The sequence below is a fragment of the Dromiciops gliroides genome, chromosome 5 (genome assembly GCF_019393635.1).
Source record: "Dromiciops gliroides isolate mDroGli1 chromosome 5, mDroGli1.pri, whole genome shotgun sequence".
NCBI classification, from domain to species: Eukaryota; Metazoa; Chordata; class Mammalia; order Microbiotheria; family Microbiotheriidae; genus Dromiciops; species Dromiciops gliroides.
The window spans coordinates 115,365,829-115,382,929 of NC_057865.1; the positions used below are offsets into that span (position 1 = coordinate 115,365,829).

At 37.0% G+C, this 17,101-nt stretch overlaps 2 protein-coding genes across 9 annotated transcripts in view; both read right to left on the reverse strand.

The window, feature by feature from the left end:
• MKLN1 (muskelin 1) overlaps positions 1 to 17,101 on the reverse strand; it is a 387,994-nt gene that overhangs the window by 70,471 nt on the left and 300,422 nt on the right. For all 8 annotated transcript variants that reach the window (XM_043966412.1, XM_043966411.1, XM_043966413.1 and 5 more), the window contains one exon: positions 14,182 to 14,294. In XM_043966412.1, coding sequence (XP_043822347.1) covers positions 14,182 to 14,294 — 113 coding nt within the window. The remainder of the gene's footprint in view (positions 1 to 14,181; positions 14,295 to 17,101) is intronic.
• On the reverse strand, positions 9,348 to 10,117 carry LOC122728160 (cytochrome c oxidase subunit 6B1-like). Its single transcript, XM_043966421.1, has one exon. It carries the CDS (start codon positions 9,854 to 9,856, stop codon positions 9,479 to 9,481), a length of 378 nt encoding a protein of 125 aa, XP_043822356.1. The 5' UTR covers positions 9,857 to 10,117; the 3' UTR covers positions 9,348 to 9,478.

Here is a 17,101-nt window from a genome sequence, read left to right on the forward strand (position 1 = left end):
GTATTAGTGATGGTGTATCTATGTGTGTGTGACTGCCCAAAAGAATGCTGTGAAAAATAAAGTGAAAAGCATGCTTCAATATGCATTCAGATTTCATCAGTTGCAAGTTTCTTTTACATTCTCCCTTTTCCTTCTTCTTTCCCCCAGTGTATCCCTCTTTCTCACCCTTCCATTTTTTTTTGAGAACATTTCAACACAACACAATCACATCCATGCCCTCCTGATTACCCTAATGATGATAAAGTTCTTAAGTGTTACATATATCATCTTCTCATTTAGGAATATAAACAGTTTCACCTTATTAACTTATAATTTCTTATGTATACCTTTTTATGCTTCTTGAGTCTTTTGTTAGAATGTCAAATTTTCTAGTCAACTCTGATCTTTCCATCAAGAATGATGGGAAGTAAGGGGCAGCTAGGTGGCGCAGTGGATAGAGCACCGGCCCTGAATCCAGGAGGATTCAAATCCAGCCTCAGACACTTGACACTTACTAGCTGTGTGACCCTGGGCAAGTCACAACCACAACTACCTCACCAAAAAAAAAAAAAAATGATGGAAAGTTATCTATTTCCTTAACTATCCATTTTTCCCCCTGTAGGATTATACTCAGTTTTGATGGTTAGGTTACTCTTGGTTGTAATTCTAGCTCTTTCACCTCCAGGAATATCATATTCCAAGCCCTCTGCTCCATTAGCACAATAGCTACTAAATCTTGAACAATCCTGGCTGTGGCTAGGTATTTAAATTCTTTCTAGCTGCTTGCCATTTTTTTCTCCACAATCTCAGTATTCTGAATTTAGATAGGATATTCCTGGGAGTTGAGTTTTCTTTTGGGGATCTCTTTCAGGAGATGACTAGTGGATTATTTCAATTTGTACACTGCTCTCTGGTTCTAAGGTATCTGGACAGTTTTCATTTATAATTTCTTGAAATATGATTTCTAAGCTCTTTTTTAGATATTAATTTTCAAGTACTCCAAAAATTCTATATTTTTCTCTTCTAAATCTATTTTCCAGGTCAGTTGTTTTTCTAAGATATTTTAAAATTTCTTCTTTTTTAAAGTAATTTAACTAAAATCATTTTATTATTTCCTGATGTCTGATGGAGTTATTAGCCTTCACTTGACCAATTCTGATTTTTAAAGAGTTATTTTCTTCAGTGAGGTTTTGTACTTTTACCATTCAGCAAATTCTGATTTTTAAGGAATTATTTTCTTCAGTATTTTTGTGCCTCGGTTATTAATTCTCTCTTCTCTTTTCATAATTTTATCTTTTATGATTCTTATGAATTTTGATTTTTTTTCTTTTAAAAAACCAAAACCTCTTTAGCTCTTCTAGGAATTCTTGGTGGGCTTGTGCCCTTTCTGTATTTTTCTATGAGGCTTTGTTTGTACATGTTTTCAAATCACTATCTTCCTCTCAGTTTGTTTCTTGAGGTTTTCTGTCACTGTAGTAGCTTTTTAGGGTCAGTCTGTTGTTTTGTTGTTGTGTGCTCATTTTCACAGCCTATTTTCTGGCTTTGAACTTTATGTCAGAGTTGGGCTCTGTCCTGCTACTGTCACAATTCATTCTAGGGGCCTGTAAGTTTTTGGTGCTTCCAATGTAGTGTAATCCTGGAAGAGATCTGGTCACTGACCTCTTTCTATATACTCTTGTCCCTATACCTGCTCTCTCATGACCACAAGAGCTCCTCTTCACTGTGGAACTTTGAACCAGAACTGGTTAATGGGCTCCCAAATGGCTCCTGCATCCACTGCTAGTACAGGGGTTCCAAGGGATCTCTTCCTGAATGGGTGTGGAATACCCTCAGCTTCTCTAGGGCATTGCTGCTGCTGTTGCCATTACGATCTAGTGCTGCCATCACCCCTGGTGCTGCTTCAGCCTTTCCACACTCGTAATGAGCCCCCACTTCAGTGTCTTCAGACCTATTTTTTGTATTTTTAAGGTGCTCTGGGATGCAAAAATAACTTAGTTTGGCTTTTAACTGGCTTTCTGGCACAGAAATCAGTTTTCTGTAGTCATTTTATAAAAGAGGTTTTAGGAAAGATTTCAAAATCGAAACTTTTCATTCCTTCATTTTGATTCTGCCAAGGCCCTTCCTTTTAAGACCAATGATTTTTATTAGTGGTGTTGTATGGCAAGCCATGTAATACTACAGTGTCTGAAGAACTCAAATTGATGATCACAGAAAAGGTAATGAAAGTACATGGTAGATGTGAATGGGTTATAACAGATTACATGCAAAAATCTGCCAAAAATTGGCATAAAGAATAACAGATAATTAGAAGAGAGGAAGGGCTGGTCAGAGAACTAGAGTAAGAGATACCTGATGGGAAGTCTGCATGTTCCAATAATATCTACTCAATTTAAAAGAAAAACTTGAGGAAAGTCTCCAGGAAACTGAGTGGACCTCCCTGTTGCAGATATTCAGGAAGACATCGATGAGAGTCACACAGAATAGGATATATGGATGGGTTGCAATCTGACTCACTAGAAAAAAGATTCTAAATCAGTAAGATGATAGATTTATTGGTGTACTTTGAACATTACTCCAATGTATCTAGATTAAAAGTTTCCACCTTCAGTTTATTTGGCAAGTATCTTGAGAAGAGTTCTGAAACCCAGAAGCCATTCTCACATTTTATTTCTTAGAGCTGGATATTTTCCCTAAAATTATGCTACTATTATTAAATAAGTGCATATGATATGCTGAGGGATTAAAAAATAAATTCAGTGTTAGTAAGGAATAGCTAATCTAAAAATAATGAAAAAACATTCTTTGAAGTAAGCACTGAAATGTACACTTCTTGGAACTCACTTATCCATATGGCTCAGCAAGCAATAATGAGTCACTAGCTCTACCATACAGTAGCAATGTTTCAATGTGTTCTGTCCTCCTAGGAGGATGAAGCTTGCTTATTTCTTTTTTAAATGAAAGATGTGGACTAGATGATCTCTTCTGACTTTCAAATTCTAAGTTGCTATGAATATGCTTTCAACTTTCAAGTATGTTTCTAAGGAATAGATTTAAAGGGAAGTTGGTAGGTCATATGTTACTGATTAAGAAGTATAGTTAAATTTGGGAACAGTAGTTAAGTGTTGGTGGAAATCCTGAGACAAGAGCAAATCAGCTGTTTATAAAAATCAGTATACTGTCAGGATCCCTGTGCATGCCTGGTTTGTTTGTTTGTGTGTTGTTGTTGTTTTTATTATGTGAATTCAAAGTAGGGAAAGCACTGCACTTTAAAAGCTCAATCTTAAAAAAATAAATAAATAAAAGCTCAATCTTCACTCTTTCCTTGAATCTTTTTTTTTTTTTTTGCGGGGCAATGGGGGTTAAGTGACTTGCCCAGGGTCACACAGCTAGTAAGTGTCAAGTGTCTGAGGTCGGATTTGAACTCAGGTACTCCTGAATCCAGGGCCGGTGCTTTATCCACTGTGCCACCTAGCTGCCCCTCCTTGAATCTTTTAAAGAAAAAGTTCCTATTCTCTAGATAGCTACCACAAATTTGTACAAATTCATAGAAGGGTAAATGTAAAAGGGTCAAGAACAGCTTTCTCTGGCTAACCATACTTCATAAAAATTATAGATTTCACTCCCTAATTTTACCTTTTCTCTCGCAAAAACCCAAACCAATTCACATTTTAAATTATCCTGATTTTTTTTATTAAAATCATTTTAAGCTTAGCATGGAATTTAACCTAAAGGATAACTGCCAATATTTTTAGAATTTTTAGTCCTGTCAACCACTTAAAAATTAAATTTAAGTTAGGTCAGATAATCTACCTATAATGATATCTTTGTCAAAATAACTTTTGACAGGGGCAGCTAGGTGGTACAGTGGATAGAGCACCAGCCCTGGATTCAGAAGGACCTGAGTTCAAATCTCACCTCAGACGCTTGACACTTACTAGCTGTGTGACCTGTGGCAAGTCACTTAACCCCAATTGCCTCACCAAAACAAAACAAACAAAAAACCCTTTTGACAGTCATAAATATAGAATCCTTAACCAAGTTACTTTATTATATAGCTTTCTTTTCCTTTTTAATTTTTTTCTTTTTTTTTTTCTTTTCAGTTTTGTACTTTATTTTCCCCTCAATTGTATGTAAAAACTATTTGGGGCGTTGGGGTGGGGCAACGAGGGTAACGCAGCTAATAAGTGTCTAGTGTCTGAGGCCAATTTGAACTCAGGTCCTTCTGAATCCAGGGCCGGTGCTTTATCCACTGCGCCACCTAGCTGCCCCCTGTAAAAACTATTTTTAACATTCTGTGTTCCAAATTCTCTCCCTTCCTGCCTCCCCCCACTAAGAAGCAATTTGATACAGCTTATACATACATAGTCATGCAAAATATAATTCCATATCAGTCACGTAAAAGAAAACACAGAAACCCACCCAAAAAAAAACCTTAAGAAAAGTAAAGAAAGCAAAAAAAGTAGGCTTCAATCTGTACTCAGACACCATCAGTTCTTTCTCTTGTGATGGATAGCATTTTTTATCATAAGTTCTTCAGAGTTGTCTTGAATCATCCATATTGCTGAGAGTAGCCAAGTCATTCACTGTTGATCATCTTACAATATTGCTGTTACTTTGTACACAGTACATGTCACCTTGCATTAGCTTACCTAAGTCTTTCCAGGTTTTTCTGAGAGTATCCTGCTTATCATCTGAGGCTGGATTTGAACTCAGGTCCTCCTGAATCCAGAGCCGCTGCGCTATCCACTATGCCACCTAGCTGTCCCCCAAGTGTTTACTTCTGACAACTGCCTCCCCCAATAAGCCCTCCCTTCTATCATGCCTCCCCCCTTCTCTGATCTCCTTCCCCTCTTGACTTTCCTGTAGGGTAAGAGATTTCTATATGCAATTGAATGTGTATGTTATTCCCACTTTGAACCAATTCTGATGATAATAAGATTCACTCACTCTGCCCCCCAACCCCCTCCATATTTCCTTCCACTGTAAAAAGCTTTTTCCTGCCTCTTTTATATGAGGTAATTTGTCTCATTCTACCTTACCCTTTCTTCTAGTGCATTCCACTTACCCCTTAAATATCATCCCACCGTATTCAATTCATACCTGTGTCCTCTGTCTATATGTGTGTGTATATGTACACACACACACACACACACACACACACACCCCTTCTAACTACCCTAATAATGAGAAAGTTCTTAGGAGTTACAAGGATCATCTTTCCATATAGAAATGTAAACATTTTAACCTTATTAAATTCCTTAAATTTCCTGTTTCTCTTGGGTCTTGTATTTGAAAGTCAGATTTCCATTTCAGCTCTGGTCCTTTCATCAAGAACACTGGAAAGTCCTCTATTTCACTGAATGTCCATTTTCAGCTCCACTGAAAGATTATAATCAGTTTTGCTGGGTAGGTGATTGTAATCTTAACTCATTTGCCTCCAGAATATCATATTCCAAGCCCTCCAATTCTTTAACGTAGAAGCTGTTAAATCTTGTATTATCCTGACTGTGGCTCCATGATGCTTGAACTGTTTCTTTCTGGCTGCTTGCAATATTCTTTCCTTGACCTGGCAGCTCTTGAATTTGGCTATGATATTGCTGGGAGTTTTCATTTTGGGATCTCTTTTAGGAGTTAATCAGTGGATTTTTTCAATTTCTATTTTGCCTTCTGGTTCTAGAATATCAGGGCAGTATTCCTTGATAGTTTCTTGAAAGATGATATCTAGGCTCTTCTTTTCAAAAAAACAAAACAAAACATGACTTTCAGGTAGTCTAATAATTTTAAAATTATCTCTCCTGGATCTATTTTCCAAGTCACTTGTTTTTCCAATGAGATATTTTCCATTGTCTTCTACTTTTTCATTCTTTTGGTTTTGTTTTATTGTTTCTTAATTTCTCATAACGTCATTCACTTCATTTCTTCAATTCTAATTCTTATGGGATTACTTTCTTCAGTGACTTTTTGTACCTTCCTTTCTATTTGGCCAAATCTACTTTTTGTTTGTTTGTTTGGTGAGGCAATTGGGGTTAAGTGACTTGCCCAGGGTCACACGGCTAGTAAGTGTTATGTGTCTGAGGCCAGATTTGAACTCAGGTCCTCCTGACTCCAGGGTCAGTGCTCTATCCACTGCACCACCTAGCTGCCCCCCAAATCTACTTTTTAAGGAGTTTTTTTTCTTCAGTGAATTTCTGTGCTTCTTTTTCCATTTGGCCAACTCTGCTTTTCAAGGCATTCTTCACCTCATTGGATTTTTGTACATCTTTTGCCATTTTTAGCTCAGTCTATTTTTAATGCTATATTCTTTAGTATTTTTGTGTGTCTCCTTTATCAAGCTGTTAACTCTTTTTCATGATTTCCTTTCACCATTTTCATTTTTTCTTCCCAATTTGTTTTCCACCTCTGTCACTTGATTTTCAAAGTCCTTTTTGAGCCCTTCCATGGTCTGTGGATGTAGAAACTTTGACTTTGCTATGTTCTTCTGAGAGAGAGAAAGTGTGCATGTGTGTGCGCGCGCGCGTGTGTGTGTGTGTGTGTGTGTGTGTGTGTGTGTGTGTGCTGATCTTTCTTATCACCAAAATAACTTTCTACAGTCAGAATTTTTTTCTGTTGTTTGCTCATTTTCCCATCCTCTCTCTTGACTTTTAACTCTCTGTTAAAGTGGTGCTCTGCTTCCAGGGTAGTAGGTGTATTGTCCCAAGCTTCATGGTTTTTGTGCAACCATTTTCAGAGATATTTTCAGAAACCTTAAGTATTCATCTCTTCCAAAGTGGTATGATCTAAGGAAAGGTAAGTTTACTACTCTCCTGGCCTTTGTTCTGGTCTGTGAGAGACCACAAGCGCTCTTTTCTGCCCCAGAACAAGGGCCCCTGCTCCACTGCAGCCAAAAGCTCCTCCTTACCCTGGGACTGCCACCTGGATCTGAGTATGGGAAAAACAACAGAGTCCTAACCCCAGTGCTAGCAAGGAGAGCCCTGTGATCTCCTTCTGATCAACTGTTGGATCCCTTACCATCTGTGAGCCGAGAGTTGCAGAAGCAGCTACTGCCACTGCTGATTCAGTGCCTCCCAAGGCCTGCTCCTGGTTTGCTGGGGCCCATCTGTGCTGTCAAAGCCTGCACTCCACTCTCAAGCGGTTGCGACAGACTTTTCCTACCAACCTTCTAAGTTATTTGTGGCTGGAAAATTATTTCACCTCATCCTTTTGTGTGTCCTGCCACTCTAGTAATTATTTTATGGCATTATTTAAAGGTGTTTGGAGGGGTTTAGGGGAGAGTGCAGGTGGAATCTCTGCCTTTTTTATAACATCTTGGCTCCACCTCCCCTTTTACATAGCTTTTTAGAAGTGACGTAAGTCAGATGTTTATATCAGATGCTTACATGAGCCGATTTGGTAGCATAACTGAATAAAAACCAAAGAATATCTCAAGAGCTATCAGACTTCTAACTTAGGGATAAGTAGTCTTGAGATATCTTCTGAAAGATTACAATAAAATCTAAGCTACTCAGGTAACAGTCTTCTAGAACTCTCAGAGTACAAACCAGATATTAGCCCCAAAGTTTTCACCAAGATGAAAACAACTTATGAAAACATCATCACCAACCATTCTCCTAATGGCTAAAACCAAGACTTGTGTTATTGTAATCAGTCTTCATTCTCTGCAGTACTTAAGAATAACTGTTGACAACTACTTTTTGATGATTTCCTAAAGTTTCTCACCCTTGGGGTTCTTCCTGCTAGAACCTCTCCTTTGCTATTTCATTGTCTGGCTCACTAAACTGGACAGTAAGAAGGAGAAAGGGAAGGAAGAGAAAAGAGGATCGTTCATCATCAGTTCTGTGAAATTATGACTGGTCATTGTATTAATCACTTTTTTTTTTTAAGTGAGGCAATTGGGGTTAAGTGACTTGCCCAGGGTCATACAGCTAGTAAGTGTTAAGTGTCTGAGGCCGGATTTGAACTCAGGTCCGCCTGAATCCAGGGCCAGTGCTTTATCCACTGTGCCACCTAGCTGCCCCATATTAATCACTTTTAAAGTATTACAAAGATGTCTGAATTTATGATGTTATTGTATAAATTATACTTAATTATATATCCCTTTAAGTCTTCCCAGGTTTCTCTGAAACTATCTTTTTCAGTCTTTTTATGGCACAATAATATCCCGTTATATTTATTAGTCATAATTTGTTCAGCCATTCCTCAATCAATTCTGACTGTCTTTTTCACTCCCACTGACAACAAATTAGTTCAGATCATCATTACCTCTTGACAAATAGCCAAAACTGTCTTTCCATTAGTCTGGTCTAGAATTTTTAAGGAACACAAATGAACCACACCCACCTCTAAGCTAATTACATAGTTTATTGATAATACACAATTAACTGGTAAAACACTTGCATAAAAAAGGATAATTAGAGTAACAGAGCACCCACATTACTGCTACCTTTGGGTTGCAGTTGGTCTGGCTCAGAGAAATATATTCCCACATGTAACCACACACTAACCAATAGGTTCCATTCAGACTGTAGACTGATCCAGGGAGACTTACAGTCTGTTTCATACTAAGATATATACTAGGGACGGCTAGGTGGCACAGTGGATAGAGCACCAGCCCTGGAGTCAGGAGTACCTGAGTTCAAATCCAGCCTCAGACACTTAACACTTACTAGCTGTGTGACCCTGGGCAAGTCACTTAACCCCAACTGCCACACACACACACACACACACACACACACACACACACACACACACACACAAAGATATATACTGGTGATGCATGTTTTACAAATGCAACAATTTAAGTTAAGCATACCTTTGAATACATCAATCATAAGTAGGTCAGTTAAAGATAAATATAGTAGTGGGTAGTGTTCCTTTAGTAGAAAAGGCTGTAATTTGTAGCTATCAATCATTCTATTTTGGAATACATGTGTTCCTTTTTCACTTTAGACTGACCTAATCTAATTCATAATATTAGCATTCTAAGGGGTTTCCCCACTGTCTAAGTTCCATTCCCTGGCCTCCAGTTTCACATTCTAATTCATGTCAACCACATCCCTTCAGGTCCCTTCCACTGAACCCTATGAAACTTATTCTATGGGTTTTTTTTAAACAAACTACTTAATTTTTTTTTTTTTTTGCAGGGCAATGGGGTTTAAGTGACTTGCCCAGGGTCACACAGCTAGTAAGTGTCTGAGGCTGGGTTTGAACTCAGGTCCTCCTGAATCCAAGGCTAGTGCCTTATCCATTGTGCCACCTAGCTACCCCCAAACTATTTACTTTTCTTCTTCTTCTTCTTCTTCTTCTTATTATTATTATTATTATTATTATTATGGTGATGCTCCTTTCATTTCTTTTTTTCCCGATTCCAATACAGTTTATTTTAACGTGATTCAGGTCTCCCAGTGCAAGGGCAGTCAAAGATCACATTCTTCCCACTCGGAAGGAAGAAGGGATCCAGCCCCAGGCATCAGGGGGGGATGAGGGAAGAAGAGAAAGTGGCTCAGATCTTCCCAGGGAAGGTATCTTCTACAATGCGATCATCCCAAGAATTCACCCAGGACATGGGACAGAGGGATTTGTAGACACGCTTGTACCACTGGCAGACAGATGCGTCACCGCCTCTATCGTTCATGGCCTTCTCACAACGGTGAAAATTCAGGTAGTTCTGCCAGCAGTAGCGAGTCTGGTTCTGGTTGGGGAAGCGGCTGTCAAATGGCGCCGTGCGATAGTTTTGGATCTTGGCCTTGATGTCTTCAGACATGGTGGCTGCTGGACTGAGATCGCTTCCACTGCTGTCCTGTTGCTGTGTCCGCTGCTCCTCCGGACGTCGCAGACTCAATGTGACCCCTAGCATAGCGGGTTCGAGACCGCCTTTCATTTCTTTACAACCAAACAGAAATCTAGCTTTCTTTCATCCCTAGAAACTCTCTCCAGTATCTGATTGATTACTCTTATGCTCTAATGAAGGACAGAGCCAGAAGAAATGAGATTAATTTTTATAATCCTTTGGGGGGCAGGAGGAAAGGAATATGTAATTGTCATTTCAGTGATTATAGTTACAAGGTTCCAATTTAGCCTTGAATACAAAATACCTTGCAAAAGTAACAACACAAAAGCAACTGCCTCTCCCTCTGTGTCCTTTCTCTTTAATGGGTAGTAAAGGTAGAATACTTATAAACACATCTGATAAGATTAATTAAGAAAAACTTTCTCAGTTTTTGACAAGAATTTAATGTTTTACATAAATATCAGTTCCTTTTCATGTAAATATTTGAAAAATTATCTCATGCAGTACTAAAACTGAGACAAACCTTTCTAAAATAAAGTAACTAGTGTACTAGAATCATAATAGCAACTGCCATTTATATATGTGTTTTGCAAACCATAAACTCTTAACATACAATAAATTATCTCATTTGATTCTCCCAGCTATTTTCTGAGTCAACTATAATAAGCATTTTTATCCCATTTTACAAATAAGGAAACAATCAGAGAGGTACAATGACCTGCTCAACTAGTATATATCCACAGGTGGAAAAACTGTTTTCTCCTAACTCCAAATGCAGTGAGCAAGTGGTTGGAGATATCAGTATACCTATATTCACATCCACATGCATAATACATACAAAAATAAATACATCACTTTGGGAGGAAGGGAACGAGGAACGGACCAGATTAGGTAGTACTCAAGTTGAGCCTTGAAGAAAATAAGGTATTCCAAGGGATAAACATTATGAGCTGTCTCTCTGGAAAAGAACTCTAGACAAGCAGTCAGGATAAATCATTCTGAATCCTGTTTCTGTGATTTCTCTTTAGGTGTGTGATGTTGGCCAAATCACTAAGCATGTCATTTAAAAGTTTCCTAATCTTTAAAATGAGGAGGCTGGATTAGATAATCTCCAAGAAGACTTTTAAAAGTCTTATGCTTCTTCAATTTATACTATATTAACAATATTGTAAAAATGAACAATAAATACAGTGATCAACCATGATTCCAGGGTACCAACAATAAAGAATGCTATCCACCTTCTGATAGAGAGGTAGTAGACTCAATATGCAGAATGGGATACATTTTTGGACATGGCCAATATGGGAATTTGCTTTGCTTGACTACACCTATTTTTTAAAAGGGTTTTCTTTTTCTTTTCAAGGGAGGTTGGAAAGGGAGAGGGGGAAGCATCATAATTGGAAAAATATTCTAAATAAAATTTTAAAAATATATGCTCTCTCCTCCCTGCTTTTTAAGGGGGAAAGGGATCTGACTTATGATTTTATCAGGTGGGAAAGTCTCCATGAGAAAACTTCCTACACATCAACAGAGGTAACTGTTTTATAGCTTATATTATTAGTGTTGTCTGGGACACTGAGATGTTAACTGACTTGCAAAGTCATAGTCAGAGTGCATCTAAGGCAGGAGCTGCCCGCATCTTACTGATTCTGAGTCGAGCTCCATATCCACTAAGCCACACTGCTTTCCTTGTGATTCTATCAATAGTAGAAATGGTAGAAATCATTTAGAATGCTCCCTGAAGAAGAGATGCATTGTACCAAAATCTCATTAGCTTCAGAGAGCTGCCTATAAAGTAAAAGAGGTAATGATCAGCAATTGCTCTAGGATAAGGAAGATGTAAGAAAAGAAAAAAATTTAAATATAAAGAATCTATAGTTTAGTGTAATCAAAGTACTGATTTAGAGCTAGAAGCACCCTTAAATAACACCAAGATCAAAGGTTTGGAATTCAAACCAATGTTACTGTCTAGGAAAAAAAGATCTAAGAAAATGATCAAATTTTATTAAAGAGAAAAGGCAAATAGCTAACAAAACTGTGTCATATGATTTATTTTAATTTCTTTACCAGGATACTTTTAAAAACATGGAACCCTAATCCGCTCTGTTCGCCCCAAAACTATGTTCCACTCAGAGGCAGTTTGTAAACAATTTAATGATGTGAAATAAAACTGCATGTGAAACACCTTCTTGGACAAATACAACATATTCAAGAAGGATTATTAGCTGTACAATATCGCTCTCTTAAATAATGAATGTTTGCAGCAAATTATAGAATCTACCATTAATCTAAACCTAATACTGGGACAAGAACATTCATATACCTTTAAGTCAAAATCCTAAGCAAAGATCCTTATGACATCCTCTTCTGAATATAACTAAGCAATTTATTATTTACCTGAGTACCACTGTCTTAAATTTTTAAAAATCACTTCCTTTTACTTCCATTTCAGAGTTCCTATCTTTCAAAATGCAGCTCACTTTCCTCTGCATGAAGCTTTTCCTGATTCCCTCTAATGCTACTGCCCTTCTTCCCAAATTATCTGTGTTGTTTGTATTAGTATTTATGAACTTTATATTAATGCTGCACATACATTTATGTGTACTTAAGGTCTTCCCCATTTGAATGTATGTTCAATTTGACTAAGGACTGTTTTACTCTTTGTATTTATATTTCCAGTCCCCAGCAATACTGTCTGGTACATATTGTGTGCTTAATAAATAACTGTTGATTGATTCTACAGAAATTTATTTCCTGCTTGGTCATAAGCTTTCTCAGGCATCTGCCATGTAATGTTGCTTTAACCAACACTGTCTCAAAACAGATTTTTTTGTGCTATTAAATGTACACAAACACACACACACACACATACATATCCAAGTCCCTCTACAGTGTCATCAAACCCATTAGTAATGTTATTTAAATGTACACTGACATTTTTTCTATGCACTTCCTCTACCTTACCCTCATAGTTTTGACCTATCATTATTTTTAAGGAGGCAAGGAATATTAGGTAACATGTATACATGGATTCTAAATGATACCCATACTAAATATGTTACTTTCTCTAAAGCAGACATTTTCAGGTAAAAGTCTACTTGCATTAAATTGGATGATAATATAGGTGTGTATGTTTTGACAGAAATATTTGATAAGATATATATTCTTAAGCTCACAAATGCTATATTTTATGTAGTTTTCAAAATTAAAGTGAATTAAAATTAGTTTTGTTTCTAAATAATATCAGGTAGATGCCAAAAAATATAAACAAACAATAATATCAGGCAGAATAAAGGCACACTAATGCACTGCTGGAACTGTGAATTGATCCAACCAATCTGCAAAGCAATTTGGAATCACAGCTAAAAAAGCCACTGAACTTTACATACCCTTTGACCCAGCAATTCTACCACTAGATATATATGATTCAAAGAAAACAAAGAGGAAAAGTATCTATATATACAAATATATTTATAACAGCATCTTTTGTGGTAGCAAAAAACTGGAAACAAAATGGATGCCCCTCAACTGAGCAGTGAATAAACAAATCATGTAACAGAATTATCCAATCACTAAAAAATTATAAAGACGATTTCAGAAAGACTTGGCATGATAGAACTTGCATTTTCTTGACTCAGCACTCCTGAATTCCTTGACTTCTTCCTCCCATGCAACCTCACTGGCCTTAGCTTCTTTTAGGAAGCTTCCTGCCCTAGGGGCATAAAAAGTGTCAGGGTCATGTACTTAGGACTTGCCCATAAAGTAGAAAAAATCTTTATTTAAGATAAATAGCTGAAGAAGCAAGAATACAATCTAGAGAATTTTTATTGTTGCTGTTGTTCAGCCATTTTTAGTCTTCATGACCCCATTTGGGATTTTCTTGGCAAAGATACTAGAGTGGTTTACCATTTCCTTCTCTAGTTCATTTTACAAGTGAGGAAACTGAGGCTAACAGGATTAAAGTGACTTGCCCAGGGCTACATAGCTATTAAAGTGTCTGAGGCCACATTGGAACTGATGACGATGAGTCACCCTGTCTCCAGGCCTGGCTCTCTATCTGTTGTGCTATCTAGCTGCCCCCTCCAGGCTCATTTTACAGATGAGGAAACTGAGGCAAAGAAGGTTCTATGACTTGTCCAGCGTCACATAGCTAGTTAGTGTCTGAGGCTAGATTTAAATTCAGGAAGAGGAATCTTCCTGACTCTAGGCCCAGCACTTCCACCCACTGTACCACCTAGCTGCTCACAACTTAGAGCATACAGAACCATAACTAAATTTGACCACAGACTCATGCTGACCATGTTGAATTTAAGCTAAGATATGTAAATAATCCTGAAAAGAACATATTTATACATATGCACATACTATTCGCCAAACCATCATGAGATAGTTATATGAAATATTTCATAACTTGCCTCTTTCTCAGTGTCTCTAGATATACAAGTCCACTGGTTCTCCTTCACGCTGTATGCCCAGAAGTCAGCCAAATCTTGTGTTCCATCCCAGCCACCAAACAAGTAAACAGTCTCTATGATAATTAGAAAAATACATTAAAAAAAAAATAAGACAGACACTGTCAAAAGAGTACCACCCTCCATTCCTATATTTAGCCAGTAGTTTTGAGTACAAAATTAGATATCCAAACACAGCTTTGTATGGCAGATTTTTCAGACTATATTCAGGTTAATATTTACAAATCATAACATTTCCACTAGACCTATCCACATTTATCAACTTTTTAAAAAATTCTGTAACTCTGGATGGGAACAACATAAGTCCCTAAAAAGTGATATTCTTCTGATCTTTAGTTTCCTTTTCTACAAAACAAGGAAACTGAACTGAACAACATTAAGTCTCTCTGAAGAACTCTGCTTCTAAGGTGTAACAGTAACACATCAAAATAACCATCACTGAGGCAAATTTTGCAACTTTTCTTTCCATAGGAAACTCAACAAAATAGTAAAAACAGTTTTCCAAACTAGCATATGGTTACAAGAGCTTAGTAGAGCTGGAAGGAACCTTAGCTACTGTATCTCATAACGAATCCTCAATAACAAATAGAGAAATACAGTTGGAGCAACTTGCCCAAGGTGATAAAAGGTAAATCTGATTTCAGTTCTGGTTCTCTGTCTCTAAATTTAGGGCTCTTTCCACTACAGAAAGACATGAATATTTTAGGTAACATTAGGAACATCAAAAATGCAAATCTCTGGTATAGCCAAAAGTTGGGGAAACCAAAATCCCTAGAGTGACTTGAATTATTAAGTGTTCTGACACTTTAGATGATCCCCAAAATCATGCTTAGAAATCATTCCTAGTACTGGAATATTAGCTCTCTGATTAATCTGCCAACCATATTGACATATTATGTATTTTATCTCACTATTTAATTTCTTTCTGCTGTACAGTTGCTTTGTTGGGGAAGGGGGAAGCATGCATCAATGCTCAAGGATGTGTTTTTTGAGGTAGGGATGGGAGGTGTAGAGAAATACTGCTATGTCTATACAAATTAATTCTTAGTAAAGAACAATTACTTTTCCCTACCCAAAGCTCATTCCTGTTTGCAACCTCTGACTGCTTAAGACTTCAAGACTCAGAGGAGGTGCCAATCCTTATTGGTAGAAAAAATTCCTTAAAGGGAGCTTCCCCAATATCACACAACCATTAAAAGCAAACAAACAAAAAGAACCCCTTCATTTTTGCTTTTACTACAAATTTCCCTGCTTTGTCAGCATGTGTGGTTTTTTGTTGTTGTTGTTGGGGGGGGGGGGGAGGGATCAGGATTAAGTTACTTGCCCAGGGTCACAAAGCTACTAAGTGTCTGAGATCAGATTTGAACTCAGGCCCTCCTGACTCCAGGTCCAGGGCTCTATTCACTGTGTTATCTAGCTGCCCCTTCTTCAGCTTAAAAAAAGTTTTTTTAAATAATGTCTTCTATCTTACATCATCAGAGTTATACACAGTATCACTTACTTTTCCCCTTGCAGTGAGCCATCCCCTATAACAAATAGTATTTTTAAAAAGAAAAAAAAACCAGCACAACTGTCAACATATTGAAAAGGTTTGAAAACAAGTGCAATGTCTATTTAATAATGTCAAACTTCTCACTTTCATGAAAGGTGGGTTGGAGGTGTCTTCATATCTTTTCATTCAAGTCATACTTGTTCTTTTATGATTTTGTTACATGCACTTCTGAATTTTGGCATTCTTTCCATTTATATTGTTGTGGTTATTGTGTATGTTACTTACATAAAGATCTTCCACATCACATATACCATTTCTTACAGCACAATAACATTCCATTACATTTATGTTCCATAATTTGTTTAGTCGTTCCCAAATTGATGGGCATCTACTTTGTGCCCAAATTTTAGCACCCAAAGTGCTGCTATAAATATTTTGGTGTACATGGAGACTTTCTTTTTAACTATGGCTTCATAGGGACAAAAGCCCAGCAATGTACTCTGGTTCAAAGGGTATGGACATTTTAGTCACCTTATTTGAATAATTTTGCTTTGCAAAATGGTTGAACCATTTCAAGGCTTTACCAAACCATGTATTAGTGTGTCTATTCTTTCACAATCCCTCCAACACTGACTAATGCTATCCCTCATCATCTTTGAAAATGTATCAAGTGTGGGATGAAACTTCAGGGTTGTTTTCATTTACATTTCTCTTATCATTAGTGATTTTGAGCATGCTTTTGCGTGCTTTTGAATGCTGTGCGATTTTCCTTTAGAATTGTTTCTTCACGTCCTTTGACCCGCTTTCTATCTAATATGGCTAAGTCATGGATGGATGGATGGATGGATGGAAAACTGTTGATAGATACCAAACTCTTATCAGAAAAATTTAATTTCTGCCCAAAAGCTTTCTGGCATTCCCAGTTTTTTTTTTAATCTGGTAAGTAGTTTTTTCTTAGGTCATTTATAAAATGTTTTCCATTTCAGCAAACAATGGTTTTCACTGTTTCTAATTCTCCCTACTCTAGTGTATTACATTATTCTTTTTTAGCCAATCAGATGGTTCTGATGATTACTGTTTTATAAAATAGTTTAAGGTCTAAAGGTGTTATTCCTCTTTCATCCCTATTTCTGGATCTTTTGTTTTTCCCAATGAATTTGGTTGTTCTATCAAGTTCTATAAAGTATCCTCCTGATAATTTGATTGGTATAACATTAAAAATGAAAATTAACTTTGGTAGCATTATCACTTTTATTATATTAGCACAACCTAGCTATGAGCACGATATTTCTCCAGCCATTTAAGTTGTTCTTTATTTCTTTAAAGAGCACTTTTAAATATATGCTTTTTATGATATTTTTGAAAAAGGTC